At 36.9% G+C, this 23808-nt stretch overlaps 1 protein-coding gene and 1 long non-coding RNA gene across 9 annotated transcripts in view; one reads left to right on the top strand and one right to left on the bottom strand.

Annotated features, from left to right (window-relative positions):
* The window catches only part of wake (wide awake), a 292797-nt gene that overhangs the window by 264413 nt on the left and 4576 nt on the right, over positions 1-23808 (top strand). For all 8 annotated transcript variants that reach the window (XR_006881953.2, XM_069134081.1, XM_069134080.1 and 5 more), the window contains 6 exons: positions 17427-17681; positions 17760-18062; positions 18157-18596; positions 20580-20959; positions 21242-21851; positions 22839-23588. Coding sequence is in view for 7 of the 8 variants with exons in the window: in XM_069134081.1 (XP_068990182.1) it covers positions 17427-17681; positions 17760-18062; positions 18157-18596; positions 20580-20959; positions 21242-21851; positions 22839-23588 (2738 nt within the window). In the remaining variant the exon portion in view is untranslated. The remainder of the gene's footprint in view (positions 1-17426; positions 17682-17759; positions 18063-18156; positions 18597-20579; positions 20960-21241; positions 21852-22838; positions 23589-23808) is intronic.
* On the bottom strand, positions 1988-3965 carry LOC124213738 (uncharacterized). Its single transcript, XR_006881956.1, has 2 exons — positions 3785-3965; positions 1988-2406 (listed from the first exon to the last, which is right to left on the bottom strand). It is a non-coding gene; the product is annotated as an uncharacterized lncRNA (long non-coding RNA).

Raw genomic sequence — 23808 nt, 5'->3', positions numbered from 1 at the left:
TTACTTTCTATGCTATAGTTACGCACTACCCAAGCACGTTACTGCCATATCTGACAATGAGATGTACTGCAAGAACTATCCTAATACAAATATCAATAGCAAGGGGTGTTTCACCGGAGCAGAAATTGACGCCATGTTACGAATTTCGTCATTACTTCCATTTCATAAAGTGATTACGAGAGACTACTTGAATAAATTTAACTTTTACTACGTGATTTGTCATGATTTCTAAGTTATTACATGATTTCTTAGGATTACAAAGAGGTTCTTGTAATCCTCAATGATTTCTCATAAGTACCAATGGTTACCTTGCTGATTACCAATGCAGAATTTTATTTCAGTAACGCCAATTTCAATGTAATTTCGGAGATTATAAAATAATTTCGAATTATATTGACACCTCAATTGCTTCGGGGAAACACTTGTTGATCAATACTAATTCTACGATCTTTGAGGCTAAGGGACGGAGTCAAAATCCTGAAAAACCAAAAAGTCGACTAGTTGAAAATCAAACATTTTACAGATACGAAGTTTAAAACAACGAATAATCAGCTTACTGAAGTTGAGATTTTCGATAAATCACCCAGTAGAATAACTGCTTACTCGAAAGTTCATTTGACCGAACGCTCACTTATCAGAAAAAGTATTTTCAGAACAATCGATATTCCGAATGACCAAATCACACAATGTGGAGATACAGAAACATGAGTGTCCGAAATCAAAGTTCAGAAGGAGCAAAATTACGATCTGCAAAATGCAGAAGGGCCAGAAAGCCGAGAGGCCGCAATACAGTTGTGATAGTTATGTAGACTTATGCTAGATAGCACTAGACACCGGCCATGGGATATGTGTAACGTTGCAGAGAATAGATGTGTTTCTGACATCATCCAACCTTTCGGCAGTCTAGTCATTCTGTCTTTAGCTGGTTTCGGGATTTTGACCTTTCGAGTCTTTGGTCAGTCGTTATTGATAAATTTGGATTCATAGATTTTCGACAGAGGCGCCAGTCTGACATTTGAAAAATCGACTTTATGACTCCTCGGTATTTTTGCAATTCAATATTTTAGCCTTCGTAATCGTGGCAATACTTATTTTTAAACAAAAATGCCGGTATAAATTTATTTATACACTTTTACGTTCTCAATTTGTATTTTCCTACAAGTAATCTTTTCGCATTTATGGTCTTTCTACGTTTTTAACGGTTGGTGGTTTGACTTTCGGGATTTCGTCGCGTCGACTGTTTGGTCATTCGCATTTTTGGAACAAACCTGACGATTAATGACTTCGGTAATTCTCAATATTTTTCAACTAATTTTTGTTGGATAGATGTCTACTTCTAATGAGCGGCTATCGGAAGAAGTAATTCAGCAGTATGCACCCGAAGTATCAACTCGCATCACGGTCTTACATACAGGTCTATAAACTCGGTTATTTTTAAGTGGTGGGGATTGTCATTGTTAGAATGACTGAACTGTGTTCCTCGTTTGTCCACTAGCTGCGCTGTCCTGCTAGGGTAATGCAGATATAGATACACAGTTTGTAGAGTTGTTCAAAAGCCATCTCTTCCCATCCAAACATGATTGGCTCCGTGATTCCCATATACACTTTCAGGTTCGAGCTCATCGTTGAGCGTGATGACGTGTTACTAAATTCACTGCGCGAGGAATGACGGAAGGGAAAAAAATTGATTTTGATGAGGATGTACAGTATGTATTGTGACGTGGATTTTTCCCGCTCCTCGACCACTCGGAGAAAATGACCGAGAACATACCGCGTGCACAATAATTTGGCGTCCACGATGTACCCTGGATCTAAAACAATGTCGTGAAGTTTTGTTGGGCGCCTGGCGTGATCAACACGCCTCGAAATCGTTAATGCGCTATACCTCGGCAATATGCTCGGTAGCTCAGTACCGCGGAGAGGGGAGGGGTAATTTTTGGAGAGAGAGAGAGACACTCGAAAACCACACGCTACTTAACAAACGAAGTAAAATAAAATCTTATATTTCACAATAGCGGTGATACAAAAACAAAAAAAAAAAAGGACGGGTTGCACTCCGGGAGTGCCGGCAGAAGTGAAAACTTAAACATCAACGTTGTGCATTTTTGAATATGTTGGAATGGTTAAGGAATAATTTCGCACGAATTGTTTTATTTATCAGTATAAAAGTACTATCATTCATGTGGTAAAATACAATATTCATTTATTGCGCTATCGTAGACAAACATGACAATTTATATTACATAAATAATATGCCCTTTGATTTTCACGATGTCTTTTTCTTTTTTCTTCTCCTTTTTCTTCTCCTTTTTCTTCCTTCGAATCTTTTTTTTTTTTAATTTTTTCTACGCTGACGCCATGCAAATTGATATTTCCGATTTTTATTCCTTTTTTTCTTTTGCTTTTCTGAAAAACGAATATTATTTATTATTATTTTATTTCATTTATTTTCACTTGAAATTATTTGTTTGGTATCGTATTTTTTGATTTTATACGTAATACACGTTTTCACACTCGACTAGCAAAGCACTGGATAAGCCAATGTGGTCAATATCACAATTGATACTCCTAATATCAAGAACCAATGAGTCAGGCGCGCATTGCTTTAATGTATTATTAAAAAAGAAACGATTTCCCTCAAATATGTCGCTAAAATTTGTCGCGCATATATATAGGTTAACGCTATAAAGTATCAACATATTACAAATATTACATCTATAATGTGTAGGTACTAAGGTGTTTCAAAAAAAGACGAATTTTTTTTTTTTTTTTCTTATGGTATCCAAAAACTGATAGTATACCTGAAGACAAAAATTTTGGCACCAATATGAGCTCTTAATATCAATAGTAAGGTTTGCCTCTATCCATTTCTTTATTTTCCATTTAGATAACACGGGAAAACATTTTTTATTTTTGCATTTTTATTACTCTGGAACGGTTCATCGTAACAACAATCTGAAAAAAGGCATTTGTAGGAAATTTCATGCTCTACAAAAAACGTCTGAAGATCAAAGTTCCTCAGATCAACCGTTTCAAAGATATCAGTGATCAAAAATAACACTAATCAAAAATTTCAAATATTTTCCAATAAAACTACAAAAAAATATCATATGCCATATTTATATTATTTTTTACGTAAAATTACTTTAATTCTGTTAACCTGAGCCTGTAAACTTTTTTCTTTGCTAATTAATTCAATACTTAACTCACAAAAAGCACAAAAGTCATTTATGAGATATTTTTAACCTTTATATTTATGTATTTGTGCTTTTTGTGAGTTAAGTATTGAATTAATTAGCAAAGAAAAAAGTTTACAGGCTCAGGTTAACAGAATCAAAGTAATTTTACGTAAAAAATAATATAAATATGGCATATGATATTTTTTTGTAGTTTTATTGGAAAATATTTGAAATTTTTGATTAGTGTTATTTTTGATCACTGATATCTTTGAAACGGTTGATCTGAGGAACTTTGATCTTCAGACGTTTTTTGTAGAGCGTGAAATTTCCTACAAATGCCTTTTTTCAGATTGTTGTTACGATGAACCGTTCCAAAGTAATAAAAATGCAAATATAAAAAATAAATTTTCCCGTGTTATTTAAATGGAAAATAAAGAAGTGGATACAGGCAAACCTTACTATTGATATTAAGAGCTCATATTGGCGCCAAAATTTTTGTTTTCAGGTATACTATCAATTTTTGGACACCATACGAAAAAAAAAAATTCCGTCTTTTTTTGAAACACCCTAGTAGGAACATATGTATATTTTTATAAAGTACTCACTTATTTTCTTTCGCTATTTCTTCGTCCCTTTTTTCGTTAATAAATTCACTTTCTTCCATTTCCATCTTTTAAGCACTTTATATACACGAATTTCACAAGTATACAAACGATTGGCACATCAGCAGTCACCATCTGTGGATTCGCGTAGCAGGTTGTAGTACAAATACACGCGCGCAGACGCCCAGCGCCACTTAAACAAGACAGACGTAGCAGGCATACATTTTCGCCGTACGGCAGGAAGGGAGGGGGGTATTACCCCTCTCCATCCGTCTCACGCTTTTTCGATCTGGCTACGGATCTGACGCGCTACGGATCTGACCCGAACCGTGGACGCGAGTTTAACATTTTGTACCCATCTAAAAAAGTGCCAAGCGCCGCTAAAGAAGTTTTCACTTCAATAATCCAAAAGTCGCTCGTCGCGCTTCTAAAATTAAACAGAAAATTACACATAACCTACACTATTCCTTACTCTACTGAGCTCGCGGCTCCCCAACTAAAATGTCACCCAACAATCACAAGATCTCCATACGCTATTCTCAATTTGCAAATTCGCAATTTCTTCTCCATAGTGACAGTTGCTCGAAACCGAAACTAAAACTACTTTCTCGACGGTGCGCCGTCGGGCTACCGAACAGACGGCGTCCTCAATCTCACCCGAGATCTCACCCGACTCGGAGCTTCGACGCTACCGCGAGCTGCCCTAAATCTAAACGTGACAACATAACTTAACCTAAAGCTTATTTCCTACTTATTTCAACTAAACAAATCCGCAAACGCCACTATACTTCGGACGCAACCAAAACTCAATATTCGAATTTTTCGTCTCAACCGCTGCTCAACACAACGGCAATTTCGACTATACATCACCTCAACTCGGCTAAACACTATCTTAAATAAACGGCAACTTAACTAAGCGCAAGCGCCACTAAATGTAACCTCAACTAAACACAATCTTAAGGTAACACAGCTCAATTAACATCATCTTAACTAAACGGGTACGGAACTAAGCGCAGGCGCAACTAAACGTAACCTCAACTATTTACTATCGCATCCGAAATCAAACCTTCTCAAAATCCTCGAAAACGTTATTCACTAATCCGAGCACTCCAATTCGGCACTTCACGACCTACTCGAGAGGTGACACTGAAAAAACCGATAACGCGACTCGACCCGGTACAGCGGAATTTGGCTGTACTTAATTTCAAAAACGAGAGGGACTCAACTAAAACCCGTGACTCTACACAACTTTCTCAAGAACTCAAAATTTACTCTACTTTAACACGCGTACTCAGGCTACGGTCATCAAGCAAAAGAATCGGCAAAAGAATTTCGACTACTTTTCTACAACGCAAATCCAAAACGGCTATCCGTTACCCGGCAAGCCTTTTCCTAATTATGCTCGAAATTCAATCACGGGGATAGAAGCAGCGCTTACCTTCTACATCCTTGCAACCCCTTTTCCATTCCCCTCGCGATTTTTGGGCGACTCCATTACTTCGCGAAACTCCCCAAAACGTGACTACTTATCACGATCGCCAGAACTAGTGGTTTCAAAAACCTACGATCTGCCGCAACACGGATCTCGATACGTCACCCTATACGTGACGTCATACCCACAAGAATACGCAATAATCGACCCGTCATCGATTTCGTCGACTGCGCAACTCGACGCGCACCTTTAGTAGCATCGCGACGCAGAACTTAACGCTAAATCACAATCTCGTCCTCCGCGCAGCTCCAGGGCGTCTTGGTGGTGAGCGTGGTGCTCCCTCGTCGCTAGTCGGTACGTCGCAAGTTCGCTAGTCAATTTTAGGCGGGGCGAAGGGGGAGAGGCTGCGGCGCGCCGGCCGCCAGCGGGAATCGCGTCCACCTTGGATTCCCGCGATGCGGGGATCTGCGTTGTCTCCCCCTCCGCAGCCTCGACATCCTTCCTGCGCAATTGTCGCTAGTCCGCCACTCCGCAATTTCCTCGAATTCGGTGCCGACTTCCTGCCTGATGCCGTTGTAACTCGAAAAACAAAAAAAAAACAAAAACCTGAAATATCTTACGCTATTCGCTAAAATGTCCCCTCTGGTAATTTCGGATGCGTGACTCTAGTCCTGGCGCTCCTTTGCAAAGACTTCGCGACTCAATTTCGGAAATTCCTAAATATTGGTTCCACCCAGGGTTCAAGGAGCCCCTTGTAACGGGCATCAAATATGCCACGTTACAGTATGGGCTATTCCGCGTCAACCGGATCAGTCATCTCTCAGATATTTTTTTAATTTGGCATGTGGATTGTGTGGGACGAGTTAGATTTTTGTGCCAAAGCGCGAATCTCATAATGCAAAATTCGATTTTTTATTAACAATAACAAATTAGACTCCCATTTTTTTCAAAAATTCATAACTTCGGCAAAAAATTAGATACAATATATTTTTTTTTTTCAAATTACGCGGAAAGCTCCATAGAATTTAAAAAAAAATACGAAATGGTAAAAACAAGTTGTTATCAATTGTTTATTTAACAATTAATTTTTCAAAGATTTTCAAAACAGTGACTGACACGATCAAAAAATTTTTTTAAAATTCTGACATGTTCCTTGAACTGTACTACAACCTGTGAATTAATTCCAGAGGGGTGTTTTTCTTCGTTTTCGAGTAAAAAATCATTAAAGGTGTCGATGCGCATGAAATTGCGGCCCGCCGAGTCTCTACGTCATGGCGGGCGGCCGGTTGCCGTCCACCGCTACACCGCGGTGGCGTCGCAGCGTTATTTTAGAGTCATTTTCACGATGTAGGACATGATTGAAGAATCTGAAAAAAATACTGTACCTTCACAAGGCCTGCTCAAAGCGATAAGTGAAGTTTCAGGAATGTGTTTTTCACCGTTTTTTTATTACAGAGATTCAAAATAACGGTTACACACCATGAGAGTGCACATAAATGATAATAATTACATAACTTGCTACTTATTTTAAAATAAAAACACATTCTTGAAACTTCACTTATCGCTTTGAGCAGGCCTTGTGAAGGTACAGTATTTTTTTCAGATTCTTCAATCATGTCCTACATCGTGAAAATGACTCTAAAATAACGCTGCGACGCCACCGCGGTGTAGCGGTGGACGGCAACCGGCCGCCCGCCATTACGTAGAGACTCGGCGGGCCGCAATTTCATGCGCATCGACACCTTTAATGATTTTTTACTCGAAAACGAAGAAAAACACCCCTCTGGAATTAATTCACAGGTTGTAGTACAGTTCAAGGAACATGTCAGAATTTTAAAAAAATTTTTTGATCGTGTCAGTCACTGTTTTGAAAATCTTTGAAAAATTAATTGTTAAATAAACAATTGATAACAACTTGTTTTTACCATTTCGTATTTTTTTTTAAATTCTATGGAGCTTTCCGCGTAATTTGAAAAAAAAAAAATATATTGTATCTAATTTTTTGCCGAAGTTATGAATTTTTGAAAAAAATGGGAGTCTAATTTGTTATTGTTAATAAAAAATCGAATTTTGCATTATGAGATTCGCGCTTTGGCACAAAAATCTAACTCGTCCCACACAATCCACATGCCAAATTAAAAAAATATCTGAGAGATGACTGATCCGGTTGACGCGGAATAGCCCGTATAAATAGTTTAATGTATAACAGTAAAGAATATGGAGTATGAACGCGTTCGCTCGTACGAAATGGATTTCTGTTTATTATTATAAATGTTGGAATTGATATTTGGAGAATGATTTAGAAGTATTCGGCTTGTTGATATCTGGGATTGACATTCTTTACGCAGTATGGAATACTAATGAATTGTAAGTTGACTTGTTGAAGAATAGACTAGAAGTATACCTAGTTTAAAAAAGTCGAAATAAAAGTAAGCTTGAGACAAAGTGTAGGAATTCAGAGTAGTGGGGAGCAAATGTAGCTAATCTTAAAAAGACAAGTAGGAGGCAAAATGGTTAAGAAAAATAATTTGAGAAAATTGGCAGGTTAGTAATAAGTGGTCAGAAAGTAGGCCAGACGTAACAGTAGAATAAATTTACTCGCAAGAAAAAATATATCATTTGATTGAATGTGAATCTTCATTTTTGAAAGCTTATCTGTCTTCAATACAATGTCGTCCAATTCTTGGAAAACCCACTTCAGTAATTAGTTAGCAGTGTAGGAAAACTCACTTCACCTATAGGCGTCACACAATGATAATTACTAGAATTCTCCCACATAATTTAAGTAGTAAACATGGTGCGTTAAATCTGAAAAGCATTTCCTCCTTGCATTCCCGCAATAACAATCCCTCAAAGTGTTGCGGAGAAGTAGGAAAGTGCGACTTTCTTCGGAATCTCACACCGAACCAAGTAAAAGGGCCCCAAAAGCGCCTATAGTTTGTTTACTTAATTAAACGTGTAATCGGTTTTTCTATTAATCGATCGATCAGTAATGTTTATTACCTGTTTCTTACGATTAATCTGAAACTTTTATGAATAATATTTTCTTTTAATCTTTTTTCGATAAATTGGGAGCTATGATTAGTCTACCCTTACAATTAATGCTTTTCCAAAATAATTGATTTCCGTTTAATCAATTAAGCGAAAAAATCGATTAATTCTTCTTACGATTAATCAATTACTGTGCTTAATTAATTTTTTTTTCATAATCCATTAGTTGGAACAACAAGTGATCTTAATCCACGATCAATCGATTCATCGCACAACCCTACTATAGCCAAATATTGCTTGTCTTGAGCTTGGATTGAAAGCGAAACATGATATCTGTGTCATGGCTTTCACCAAGCATTGAAAACAAATTTCTTCTGGCTAATTGTAACGCGAGGCAAGTATAATGGGCTACATTGCTATATTTTTTTTTTTGACATTGAGCGGAAAACGTGACCCAAATTTGAACTTCGAATTCAAAACAACACCAAGAAATTGACACTATAGTCTGAATCGACACCCTTAACAGGATTGTCAAGTCTTCATGTTTTAGCCACAAATTCAGCCAATGGTTTTTCATACAGTTTTCTTCTGTGAGCGGTGACTTATATGAAACTTTGGGAAATGACATTGTTTATGATTGCACTTATTTGGTCACTAAGAAAGTTCGGAAAATCGATCGAAAATTTAAAAAAAAAACATTTGGTTCAGCTGAATGACAATAGCGTGCAGAACGTTTCGTAATGACGCATTAGTGAATAGATGACTGAGATTTTTTTATTCTACAGGCAAATCATTTACTTTACGTCATTTGAACGATTGAATTCAGTGTAATTAGATATACTTGTAAGGGTTTCAGTGAAATTGGATTAAAACGACAAAAAGTGACTTTATTGTCAGGACGTGTCAGACTAGGAAATTTGTACAGAAAAAAAATTGTTTAGGATGTTAAGAACTGTTAGAATTAAGACTAAAGAGAACAATAAAACCTCGACGCACGCGTACATTTCCCGCGTTTAATCGATGTGTTTACATTTCATTTATGACGGAAAAAAACAACCGATTAAACGAAAAGGAGGAAATATTCACAATAATATAGCGACCGCAATAGTTGAATTAGTTACAGAGAAAGAGAATAAAAAGTATCTGCGCGTGCACGTAACTACGGCCGGATGCCAATGATATCATATTTTCCTTCTTCATTAAAGAAACGCAAGCACTTTGTCAAAAGGAATGTATCAGTGGTTTTTATGATGAGTTCCCCCACCAAGAATAATTCACACTGGCAGATACAGGCATAGTATCTTACTATTTAAAGCTCCAAATCATTTTCAGTTTTGCTCGAGGGCAGAGGATACAGTCTCTGTTTCTTTTTTTTTTTTAAACCTGTGTTGAAGATTCTGCACTGGATAAATAGTGAAAATATAAAGTTAGTGAATCAGGATGAGGTTGACCAAGCATTTGTTAACGAAGTTCGTTGAATCTGCAGGTATTTTCAAGGAAAAATTTAATATATCTTGTTAAGAATTTTATACGATTACGTGTTAAATTCTGTACATTCTGATGCAAAATCCGCATTTTTCCCCTATATCTTTCAGTTCGTACAAAATAGCGTAAAATTTACGTCATTCATGTGGAAATCGTTACAGACAAAATAATAATGAAATCAATTTTCGAACCCAATACTCAACAATTGAGAAAACTCATTTTTTTAGCTTTCGTCTATGAAAATGTTCTGTGTTGACAGAGAGTACATCAAAATAAATTGGGTACGATTAGTCTTAATCCCTATGTAAAATCCGAACTGTATACAGAAGTTGCATTTATTTTGCATTAATCAATTACGAGGTCAGTATTGACGAAAACCAATGACATTCACTTTTTTATACCCCAGTCATAACAAAATCGAGTTTTTAAATAATACTTTTGACAATCCTACATGAAAACCTATTGATAAAGAACTCTGCGCATGCGCGTGGTGAGGTCACCAATTTGCTCGGTTACATAGGCCACTCAACCTATCCTTTCTTTGGCTTGTCCTTAATAGTGCTAGCCATAAAGTAGAACAGAAAAAAGGTGACCCATATCGTAAAATGACTAACAAGCCGCTTAGTGAGGCCAGAAATGAGTAGTGCGCGATAAATCCGATAGAGGCGCGTAATGTTGTAAAGAAAAAAAATGACATGGTTTGCGAGATGAACAAACTTCTTTTGTATCTAATTGTAAAGAATCTACCTGAAACAGTTTACCACCGTATTATTGTCTCCGGCAAATGTAAACAATTTAGTTTTGAAATTACAGTTTTTGGCCAATACCTTTTTCAATTCGATTCTTATAGAGAAAGTGCCAATTGCCTGCATAAAATAAAAATTTGATAAGATGTTCATTTTAAAAGCTATAGGTGTTTGTTTGTACCGTTTTTCTGCCTCTTCAAATTCTAGAATTATCCTTCTTCCTTTTTTTGTAAACAAATCTATTTATTGATTTCTTCTTAGAAAACCGTTTATACAGTTGAAAAGGAAACATTTCAAACTTCAAAATTTATACTACCCGAATCTTGGTTAGTAGTCTGAAAAAATGCAATCGTCACTTGAAATTGGACGTTAAAAAAGAAGAACAAATTTTTCAAGAAATTTTCAAAGACCTACATTCTTTTCAATAAATTGAATTATCATTTGTCATCCCATATACCTTCAAGGATACTGTTTCAAGAGCAAAATCCACCAATCGCAGAATTTTTCTGTAGAAATTGATTAAATAAAAACAATTTATGTTGAAAAAGCGGGAAAGTTCACAACACGTTACTTCATGTATTGATAAATAAATGAAAAATCGGCTTCTTACTATTTATTTCAGGTTTTTGAACAAGTTTTTATATTCATTTCCAATATACTTCTTATGTTTTTAAGTTTGATTAGATCGAAAAAGTTACGGCAAGTTAGGCAGAATGTGCGCGCGCGCGTCGTCAATTCTTAAGGCAGGACTTAACCGTTGATTTAAAAAAATTCTAGCGCCCACAGTTTTGACGATATCAAAAAAAAATCGAAGATCTTTTTTATGTAAAATTACCTCCTCTTTCTTTTTGCGCTTGCACTTTATTTAAAAATTATAAATTCTTTTTTAAATTTTTTTATAAATATAATAAAGGTAATTACATGAAGAAAAGTAGAAATTGATACTTGATTACGATTAAATTGTGCAAATCATTTCGTTTCAATTTTTTTTGTACTGAAAATTGATTTGAGAATTACGTACATAGTTGCGTTGCCAAAGATAGCAAAGAAAAGTTTAAGTCACGAATACACTAAACCTCGGATGATTGATCAACAAATATTAAAAATTCATGTGATTATTCTGTTACACAGTATTCTGTCTGTAGCCTATGCAGGAAACTGCTTACATATTTTGACAAATGTATTAAAATATTTTATGCCATTTCAAAATTCCAGACTCTTATCCGTGAAATGTGAACATTAAAAGAACGGTCTTATGTCACAAGATTGAAGTTAGCAACGTTACCGTCACGGAACATTGGGAGAAAATCACTATTTTCTTAGGTGTACAATGATTTTGAAGGAACTAAGATTGCAAAATACGAGTATATATTGTTTTATTACGGTTTACTGAATTTCAAACAGTTCAAAAATCGCAAAATAACGGTTTTTCTTCAGCATCAATGGTTACCATAACGTTACTAACTTCAAAATGATCGTATGACAACGTTGCCGTTTAGTTCATCATTTGCAAATTCTTGACTGGGTAAAATACACCTTTTTTTTCTACATAGACGAAAAGATAATGAGATGATATTTGAGGAAGTTATTGGGCACATATTTAAGTATAATACAAACTATTATCAACAAATATTAAAAAAATAGTGACATTGGAGCCATTCTCGCGAGACATGCGGCACGCAGTATAATTGGTGCAAATTTGAATGAGGAAAATTATCACTTAATCTACGTATTAATCGCTACAGAAATGCGTAGGGGATTTTCGATAAGTGAATTTAAGCATTATTTGTTAACAAATAAGTGCACGTTTTTAAGTCGAAAATTGAAAATTTTCACTCAAATACCCGCCAATTACACAAAAATTAATATTTTCAAAATTCCCTACGCATTTCTCTAGCTATAGACATGTAGATTACGTAGTTTTTTTCTTTTTTCTCGATTTCAAATTTGCACCAGTCACATAGCGTACCGCAGAATTCAACATGTCTCGCGAAAATGGTTTCAGTGTCGCCATTTTTTAATATTTGTTCATAATAATTTTTTGCATTCTACTTAAATATATGCCTATAATAACTTCCTTAAATATTATTATCTTATTACCTTATCTTCCACCTAAAAAAAGTGACCAAAAATGCGCTATTCTTTTGTTTCTACAGTGGTGTTACGCCTCAAATTTTTCAACTGAATTTATGTTGTCGTTTAGCACTCAATTTGCATATTATGACGCTAATCTCAGCATGCAGAAAATTTATTGGCAGTCATCAGGTGTTTTCGGTAAAAGCTAGTTTATCCTTTGGCAGAATAAGAGGGTCAAGGACGTACGAGTAGCAGCCGTTTTAAATGGCGAACAATAATAAGAGAATACTAATACAACCAACAAAGGACGCTTGTATGCCAACCCGAGAATACAAATAGTATCTGCATAAGCGAGGTTAGGGCTAATCAATTTGAAAGTGGCCATTCGGATTGGTAGAGTATTTTTACCCTAACTAAGAAACTCTAGTGTGTAAGTTTCGCGCCCAAGAGAACAATCCCAGGGGCGTAACACCTGCAGGTGGAGAAACTTTGTAAAAATTATAATCTATTACTTCACAATCTGGTGTTCAAGCGAGGTACTTGAAACTGTGGTCGAGAATGCGTTATGCAGATGAAATTATTTCACAATTGCGCATATTGACGAAGCGATTAGGAATGAAAATCCGGTGTAGCAACAACTGGTGGCAAAAAAATTAACTACTTTAAATTGGCCGTATTTAATTTTAAAAGACATCTTGCACCTTTTTTTCCAGTCTATTTATTCTACGAGACAAAACTAAAGCCTTACAAGCACTAAATTTTCTGTGCTTTTCTATTTACATAATTGACCTAAAACCATCTATTGGTATTCAAGTTCTCAGAGCCGTATTACTTAGCCATGCATTCATTCCCAATAGGTATAATGCAACGAAACTAACCATTCACACATCAGGGACCCATATTTTTATCATAACGTCTGATTGACTAAAAGTTTAAAAATCTTGTTGTTTTCTCAAGTCAGTCAATAATCTAAACTTTAAATTCAGGAATTCAAAATAGCAGACAAAAATAGAATACAAAAGAAACTATTTCATTTCAGTAGAACTTGGTCCAGAATTTCAATATTGCTAAGTCTTTGGATCCGCTACGATGAATCTTTGCATTTCGTGTTCTCAAAATCCCCCCGTGTTACCAAAGTTTCATCCAAATCTGTTGAGGGTCTTGATATAAGCATACGGTTTATTAAGTAGTAAACCGAAGAAGAAAAAATACATGAGCTTGTTACAACATGAGCGCGTAGAAGAAAGCTGAAAATTAAACAGGGAATACAGAGAACCTAGATTAGCTTTCTTTATAAAGCGCCACCTATGCTGGTCGGTAAAACAGGTTAAGGTAATATTGCATTGCACATTATTTTCAACGCACGAAATAACTTCTTGCTATATTATCAGTCATATCACATCTACCATTTTAAATGCCTAAATTTTACGTTCATATGTGTAATTAGAGAGCTGAAAACACCCGATTTTTATATTTCGAGTAAATCAGAAGCAAAGGAAAATGTATAATACCCTAAATGAGCGGATGTACAGCTTTGTCGCATATTTCGTCAATTAATTTTTTGACTACAACACCGCTAAGCAAACTTACTATCCACGAATTATGGGACACGCTGTATCACACGAAAACTATATTACCTGCGCCCATCGTCTTACCGAAAAAGTTTGTCGACATCCCGACAAGCCGTACACAATAGTTCTAAATATTGAAATGGAAAGTGGCAAAAAAATGGACGGATTTCTTTTAGTATTGCGTTTTCATTACGGACAACGATGTGCTCAATTTCAACGCAGAGCATGTTCCACAACGTTGAACGGATTGAACCTCATACCTATACCTATATGTCGAGGATACGTGTATACGTACCTTCGAGAAGCACTTACATGCGCCATGTGACCAGAAACCCGCGCGGCCACATCAACGCGGAGTATAGTCGCAACTCGGTTTATTGGTGCCGACTTACACGCCTGCAAACATGTTATACTTCTACACAGTCTTACGCTCACCTGCGAAAGCGTATAGTATACGTAAATACGTGTAAAGACGGTAACCACTAGGTACTTCATGATTTGTTCCTTTCTCAGTCAGTCGCCCGTCCGTCTGACAGTCACTGGCTTTGCTTAGCTCTCGGCCTGTTCTGCCCGGTTGCCAGCGGCAACTTGCTACTCGACTCGCGGTAATGTCAACGTTCGTTTGCGTCTCTGATATTTTGTCAAGTTCTTTTAAAGTGTGATAACCGACGGCGAGTTTTTCCTACGCCATGTCCAATGATCGAAAGTGAAAAGTTTACCCGCGGAACGCGTTATCCGGTTATAAGATTATGCGCATTCTATAAACGAGAGGAAAGTTCAGCGAAATATCGAGTTTGATGACATCTGCAAGAAGAGTTGGAAATGAAACGGGAATGCGAAGTCGAGGTCGAAGGAACTGAAAAAAAGATTTCAATCAATCGACACAACGAGGACGAACAAAAAAAGGAATACCTATCCCAGCGGTTTTCCTTGCCAAACAAGTTCAACGATCTTTCATTACACGCTATGTTTTTATGGCATAACTTTAGTGCCGATTATAAAACATCATAATTATCGTATTGATTAAACGCGATTTGTATGTTGAATTCTTTTTACACCGTTCCTTACCTAGCTCATCATTTGTTGCAATAAAAAAAAGATTTTTTAATTACCCAGCCAGCAACGAAGTGAATGAAACGATATCAATTATGTTTCAATTGGAAACACATTATCTCCAACTTTTTAGTGCCGTCGAGCAAATCGATAACCATAATACCAAAATGATTATGAGTGGTCAATGATTTTGAGTGTGAGCTGATCGAGCGGCATCGCCCCAGAATGTAATAGTTAAGAAATTTGATCCCAAGCGAACGCAGTTTTCAAGATGATGCTGGCGAGTTGCTTGGCAAAACTTTACATCAACACAACATTTATCACCAACAGCGAGATAAATTTTCATGAATTAAATGTCAAGGGTAACTCTTCACAGTAATCCTCTTTTACCTGTACCCAGCTAATTTTATCCTGTTTCATCACCATTTTAATTAGTAATGAACGAAAATAACAACTCACTGCATGTCTCACTCGTTAAAATATTTTGCTAGTTGCCTTCCACGTGGTGTGAATATCAATTGTTTATAGCTCCACGTTTCACTTCGGTAATAATACACACTCGTGCAATTAATACCCAGCTCGCCAACTCGTGTCTGTTTAACAATAAATGCGATACATTATACCAACGTTTGCATTTCTCATTGCATTATGAAGATAATTTACTCCTTGGAAACAATTAATATATTTTACCGACAACCTGACTAACTGATATTTAAAAACCAAACCCACAAGACATCCGTGTGTCAAGTGAAATAAGATCAGAAATCCCAAAAACGCGGTTTTGCCTAAACATGCGATACCTAATGACTTCTATTTTTTTACCATTTGCTTCAAAAAAATAAAGAGAACAAAATATTTGCTCAGAATTATCAAGTTGAGAAATTAAAAGTAGGAAGTTGTATACAGATATGGACAGACCCGATATTCCACCCTTACGTTACTATTTTTTTTAGGTCATCCTTTGAATACCAAAAGCCGTGTACATCCACATACGGCCTTTTGCTTCTAACTTATCGATTATTCAATTTGAATGTTTTTGAACTGATTTCTATGTTTCTCGCGTAAATACAAGCACAAAATAATTTGACGACCTTTCAACTTTTCGAATGACGGACTTTTGTATAATGGCGCTTACGATCTTACTCCATTATACACGCAACATAATGTGTAAGACACGTCAGGGTCAATTATAACAGGTATAGCAGACGCAATATAGATAATTGCTCCGTCATTCATCGCAGTGAAAGAAACTTAACTCAGCCTCATACCAAATTGTCTACTAAAGTGATTTTTCTATTTGCAAAAACGAAATCTCCCAATGAAAAATGGGTGGTAACTGCATCATTTTCTGTTTACTACCATTCACCTTATTGAGGTAAATAAGCTGTTGAAGAAAATTTGTCAGTGTCCAGAGTACCTATAAATATTTGAAATCTTGTAAGGTAATCCTCACGGAAAAAACGCAACATCGATGTAAATTCGTACCCCCAACTCATAGATAACGTTAATTTCACTTGAAAAAAAAAAAAAAAAAAAATAAGGTGGGAATTTACACTCAAGTTGAGGATTTTTTCCGAAAGGGAAGAAGTTATCCTTTTCAGATTGTGTCCTGATATTCATTTAAAATAGAGAATGAACCACCGGTATGAAGTATTAAAACGAGGTTAAAGTTGGAAAAAACTCACTATTTTACAACTTTGGACTAACTTTGAAAAAGTCTACTTTGCGTAATATGAGCGTATGTTTTATTTTCTTATACGGTTAACTGAAGTTCAGATAATCTCAACGTTGCAAATGGTTTGCCCTAAATATCCATGGTTACATCAACGTAACGTACCCGAATCTCATGTATTACAGCACATTCAGATCTTGAGTTAATACCGGAAGCAGAAGGCATTCATCTGAAAGTATGACTGGGTTACTCAAGATGAATAAAATTTTTAAAAAGCGAACTTTTTTGAAAATAAGAAAAACAGCCTCAGATTTACAACTTTGTAATGTAGCATAACGGAAGTCAACTGTACACATGGCCACTGTTACGAAAGAAAATATTTATAAAATACTTGATAGACGAGTCAAACACTGGCAATAAATCAAAATTTTGGCTGTATAATCATTTCCAGCTTTCATGCTACTTAATGCCAAAGAATATAATAGAAAAATTGGTACACAACCGAAATGAAGCAACCATTTTGGGTAGAGAGATAGAGAAAAAAAGGCCTTTCTGTAGGGACTTTCCTTACAAAGATCGATCATCCATTTATGTAAGACCATGAACTCTGTATTTTTAGTCAAATCGCCAGAGTCGCTTGGCAGTCATTTGGCATCCCTACTTTCCGAGGCTGAGCACAGAGTCCAAGAGCTTGGTGGCAGTTCGACTAGTATGGGAACTACACTTCTGGAGCCACCAAGTCACAGAGCGAGTTTCTCGACACCGCAGAATAATTTGACAGGATGCGGAGGTAACGCCGAAGATAAGCAACTTGCGCTGTGGGAGAGGAGAGCCAGAGCATTGAGAAAAATGTTGCTAGGATTTGATCAAGCCCGTAAGATGATCACCGCTTTGTTTACTTTCATCAAAAAAGTACGCAAATTCAATCTCAATGATCGATTTTGCATTCCAGGTCCGCCAGATATGCCGTTTCTGGTGGCAGTTGATGTTACTGGAACAACTTCCGTAACGGTCAGATTTCAGGAGCCGGATTCTCACGATTCTCCAATCTGTACTAAATTCAAGGTACAGTGGAGCGTCAGGGAAGATTTTTCCATCATATGCGGAGACAGGGAAGTTTTGGACATGAAGCAACGGGAGTGCAGAGTCGACGATCTCACGCAAGGGCAAAGATACTATTTCAGAGCTGCCGCGGGTAATCTGAAAGGTTACAGCAGGTTTAGACCGTCCACCCCTGCCCACGTTACCCCAAGTAGTGAGTACCGATTACGATGGCTGCTTGCTAAATACTAACACTTCTCACCCCGTGAACGAATAACTGGATTTTTGAAAAACTTAATTTATTTCAGGCTGGAGAGACATTGATGGCCGCTTGCCGCGTTTCGCTGGTCGCCTTCAGCAATTGGATACGTTATTTACGGATATCAGGCGACCAGAATACACGCAGGAAACACCGGCCGTACAGCGAAGAAATCACAGGAAAAAGACGACTATCAAACAACTGTTTACAGCTACGAGTAAGTTTCAGAAAAATTTGAGAAGGGGCGTTTACTTGGCGTGTTTGTTGTATCATGAAGATAAGGTGCTAGTCACCAATGAGGACTTCTTGCCGGTTATCGAAATCGACGAAACCTATCCCAGCTGTATTTACAACGATTTTCACTGGCTCATGAAAGTCGCTTGTACTTGGGACGATGTCAAGTCTTTGAGACAAGACATGGAAAAAAGTCATAGCAGTTCAACCATTCATTTTAGGATCAAATTGCTCCAGGCTGCTGCTCAAATGCAAGTAAGTCATTAGTCACCATGCTAACTTCGATATCGTGTCAAAATTCTAAATTATAATGTGCGTTTGGACCTCATGGTCACTGATTGATCTGTAGCGTAAGGAATACGCAGTACTTTATGACAGTATACTTTGATATTTTTATAGATTTTTCAATCCACCCGTTTTCATGCACCAACGACACAAATTTTTCCAGATTGGACATCGCAGTTCGACCAATTTTGCCGGTCCTCTGCTATTTGTTGAGAAGTTTTCTTCATTGTACGTTCTCATTGGAAAAACATCAGCCTTTTACAAAAAATATTCCAAAATTATGCACGTCGATTCAATTAAGCGGAAAAATAGGTATTCTCGATTAAAGACAACTATTTCCGGAATTAGATCGCTACAGGATTAAACTGTTAAAAAATTAAATACCATCTGAAACGCTGTCAGTATCGGGAAAATTGTGCAGCTAATGATACTTATTGCATCAATATTGTGATTCAGTATTATTATACATTTAGTATTGTACCTATCATTTTAGTACCCATTGTATTTGTAGCTTTAGTGTGATAATTAAGTACAACATTAGAAGAGCAAGTATTATATTATCTACACTATTCGGAGTTTGAAATTGCAATACGACACTACTGGGTCATCCGCAAACGAATAGCAATGATGGCATGATAAGAATCCGCGAATAGTCCGTGCTAGTCATATTGCTATCCACGGTCTACATACAGGTCTGGAAACTCTAGTGGTGGGGGCTGAACGCTTAAGAAATAGCATTTAATTCCCGTTGGGGCCGCTAGAGGCGGGACGGTAGAGTAAGGTTGTTTGGGAAAAAGATAGAAAAATTGCAGGGCAGTATCAACAAAGATTCTCCATTAAATCATATTGTTTCTAAAATTCTCGAGGTAAGTATTAAGTGATATACTTGAAAACATTTTTACGTACATTTGGAAAATTTGGGAAATTTAGAGGTTATGTTTGCGAACATTACCTTACGACAGTGCGAACTAGCGGCAGCGTCGAAAAACAAAAACTGCAGCGTAAGCGTATTTCCCCCACCACGCAAATTTCAATGAGTTTCAAGGCCTGTATGTAATGACCGTGCTGATGTCGCACAAGTAGCGCTACCCTACCCGCGGTGGCAGTTTTCATCGCCAATTTGCTCAAAATCGTTGTCGATATTGACAGTGCTTGAGATCCACTTAACTATAATACAACTGGAAATATCACTGCGGTGGTGGGTTTTCAGCTGAGAGAGATAGCTCGGAGGTAAAGTGCTGTCTCTTTCTACCGGATACTGCTCATGCGTGGGACAGTCTAAGCTAAAATGTAATGCTACTGATTTATAAAAGGAAACACGTGCGAAAGGGGTGCACAAGTTCTTAGAAAGACTGTACAGTGCGAAAGAGACAGTACTTCACCTCCGAGCCATCTTTCTCGGCTGAAAGCCATGTAGTGATAGCTCCAGTTGTATTATAGCTCAGCATTTAAATCGTATTTAAATCCAGTACGAAGATAGAGTCTTTTCATAAAATAATGACCCTGGAATCCGACAAAAAATATACAAAAAAATCTTTCATAGAATACATACGAAGAAAAATGGATTTGTATGAATGAAACATGTTTTTATACGCTTGCTTGGATCAACACGTAGTTGGCTATATTTTAATTGGAAAAACCAAAGGTTTTTTGCAATGAAAATATGTGTCGAATGTATCTGTTTATTACCTCAATGTTCAAAAAAATTTCAAAACACCACTAATTGGTACGGGAAAAGAAATGGATTTGAAGATCCAATAAAAAAAAAAGGAAGTATACTCGTGAAAGGTACTTTGAATTCCTGAAGTGATAGGTCAATCTTCACCCATGAGATCCAAATGAACGTCATCATTGATAATTTTAACTCATTAACAATGATTTGTGCACTCTTATGCATGTGCGTATAAAGCCGGAGTGGTAATGATTCCTATCTAACTACGGAATTTTTTTCAGGCAGCTCTTTGTATACAAGACTTGGGTCAGTTGTACCATAAACCAATAAGAGACGTGCAAGGAACCATGGTTCTGTCCACTATAAATTACGTTAAATCGCCAAAGCTGGTGTCTGTTTTGAATAGCCGTTGGCTGCCGCTTAGCAAAGTTACTAAAAAACTGATCACCCACGAAGATAGCAGTGTTGCTGATATTCTTATGGCCAGCATCCAGGATCAGATGACCTATCATCAGGTCAGCAGCATCAAGCTATCCAAAGGCTTGTACCTAGGATATCTAAAAATGCAGAGCAGCGTTGACTTGATTCAGGTCGTTGTACCATCCAAGACTCCAAATGTATTACCTCACTGCAAGATACGTGACAACCCTCATGTCTCTGCGTAAGTATAGTTAGAATTAATCACGATCAATCACTTTTGATACAAACAAATTCTGTACATGCAGAAAAATTTTGAACCAATTTTAACTTAGAATAATCCCGTGAACGACATTACTAAGAACTTGAACAGGCAAAACTTCATTATTACCTATCTACATAGGAGATTTTCACTGAAACTGAAACACCCAAAGTCCAATGCGTACATTACAGTTGTTGTAAAAAGATTATGGCTCAGATGATAAAAAAAAATTTTGCTATAGTATTACAAAAATTTTATCCGCAGGGAAGAATGGGACTACTTGAAACAAATGACCAGGATTCAGCCCAGTGAGCAATCCGCCATTGAAGATACCGAAGAAAAGGAGAACGCAGCGAACGAAACCCAAGGGACTGAACAACAAAAACTATTCGTGGATTTGGTTTCTGCGACGGCGAGACGACTGTTTGGATATATGGAAATAAATGTTGAAGATTCTCTGAATCATCGATTGTACGATGCTGAAGTGATAGACTTAACATCGGACGTGTCGTTCCTGATAACAGTTCCGCCGGCGGAAACTGCATGCTCTGTACCTGGGACAAGAGAAATTCTTTTGAAGAGAGGAGATCTGCTATCTTTACCTATCCAAGTATTTGAAATGGTGCACCTAATTACCTATCAAAAAGATGTGATAAACAGATACTCAAGATTGAGCTGCATCCTAGAACTTGACACTGCTTTGGCGCAGCATAATCATAGGGAAGCTTTCAGCTCTTCCGAGTTGAGTGTGGCTAAGGACAAATTAATCAAATTACAGGATCTACAATCGCAAGTTAATATTGTATGGAAAGGAGCCAGATGGCTCATTGATGTTATTTCGTTTGCAAGAGACAGAGGTTCGTCACAACAAAACGTGAGTTTTGCTTCATTTTGGTCCTTCTTTTATTTACTTATTTATCCCTAATTGTAAAACTACTTCTCCGTATGCGAAGATTCTTAGAAATTTTAACATAAGTCGCTGATAAAATGTGTGCGGAAAAACAATATCCAAAACTCGATCAAGTATAACTCGAAAACTATAAATCATGAAGATTAAAAGTTAATGTCGAAAAACTTTCAATAGTAACTGAAGTTTTATGTCACAATGTTCAAAAAAATATGGAGGTCGTCAAGGTTCTGGAAAGTCAAAAGAGTCATTTTTGTAAAAACTGTCATGTCACGTCACATTGTTATCGACTCGTATCACACATAGCTGTAGAGTGTAGACATTAATTTATAATCTCGTATACTTTTATTTTTATGTGTTATGATATTTATAATGTTAGCCTTAGAAAAATGCCATAAAACTTAATTTATAGCTTTGAAACTAACTCTGGGCCCATGATCAAATTACTACACATATTTTCTAAATCAACACATATGTATGCTCTGAAATTTTGAGCCGGAAAAAGCACGGTTTTCGTGAAATCGTGGAAGAACTAAATTTTTTTCAATTTTTTATCAACTTCGGATCCTTCCAGAATTTTTGAAATATTACAGATTGAAAATTTACTTGAAACCGACATCTCTGTGCTGATAACTTTTTTTATCTGATCTTTAGTTTTCAAGTTATACTTCATTGAAACTCAAACAATATCGAAGATAGTCGCATATATTCTTTGGATTGCTCACGTTCAAACATCATGGCATAAAAATCTAAAAAAATCTAAGATATTCTGATCACATAACAAAAACATTTCATAAGATTTGAACCAGTTTTGAGGAGGTCAGGGCTTTAGTCAGATTGATTACACGTGGAATATCCCATATTTCGCAACATCATAATTGTAATCACAGATGTATCTGTGTTTTTCTTGAATTCATTCTGACACGCGAAACACATTCATTTCCATAATTTCAGATTGCTGGTCAAATTTCTGGGATCTCGATGAGACATCTGCTGAACCTAGATCGCAATAAAAATAGTAACAGCCTGAAGCGAAGTCTTCTGCAGCTTCCTCCGCGAGATCCTAAGCTAGTGAAATCCAGTCCCGGTCGTGGGAGCTGGCCTGGCCCGAACATAACGAACTCAACGTCAAATCTGCTGACCACAGAATTTAGTAAAAGTGAACAGCAGCTGCCGAGCGGTCAATACATCCGTAAGGGCAGTAACTGTTCGACAATGTCAGCTGGTAGTGAAATGGTAAAGACCTCTGCAATCAGCTCAACAAAAAACAATTTGATCCCAGTACAGAACTCGAGATTACCTCCTTCAAAGTCCGAAGACACGCTACTTCTGACCCACTACAAACACAGCCCAAGAAACAGATCGGCTACAATAACTTCTGCATCTGCCAGTACAAGTCCACTGTTGAGTATAAAGCCAATTATTTATGGAGGATCCTTGCTTAGTGTCTCAACAGCGATGACCAACACGACGAGCATGTTGAGTGTCAGCAATACTAATTCAGATAGTCTGCACTCGTTGAGCAGCGATGAGTTTTCAACTCCCATCTCAAGCGTCAGCCTTAAACCGAGTCATGCAAAGTCGAAAATGTCAAAACCAACGGCGAGTGTTGCTGCAATTGCTAGTTCTGTAATGGAAAGTCAGCTGAATGAAGAAAAAGATGAAGCCATAATGATGCCAGCACCTCTTCCTGGAATTTTACAGGTACGATATCTTAAATTATGTCAAAATTGGTACCATTTAGCAGCGAATGATTGCTTTATTTATTACTATGGCATAATTGAATAAAAATGCAAAGAGCAGCTTTCACACAAGTGAGACACGCTGTAAAAAATGCTGTGGTAAAATACCGCTCATAGACTTCGAAAGCTTGTATTTTTATTTTTTCTTAGAGATTCCATACCTGCATTGTTTATTTGTATAT

The sequence above is a fragment of the Neodiprion pinetum genome, chromosome 3, assembly GCF_021155775.2.
Source record: "Neodiprion pinetum isolate iyNeoPine1 chromosome 3, iyNeoPine1.2, whole genome shotgun sequence".
In the NCBI taxonomy this organism is placed as follows: domain Eukaryota; kingdom Metazoa; phylum Arthropoda; class Insecta; order Hymenoptera; family Diprionidae; genus Neodiprion; species Neodiprion pinetum.
This window is presented reverse-complemented; position numbering and strand designations above follow the sequence as displayed.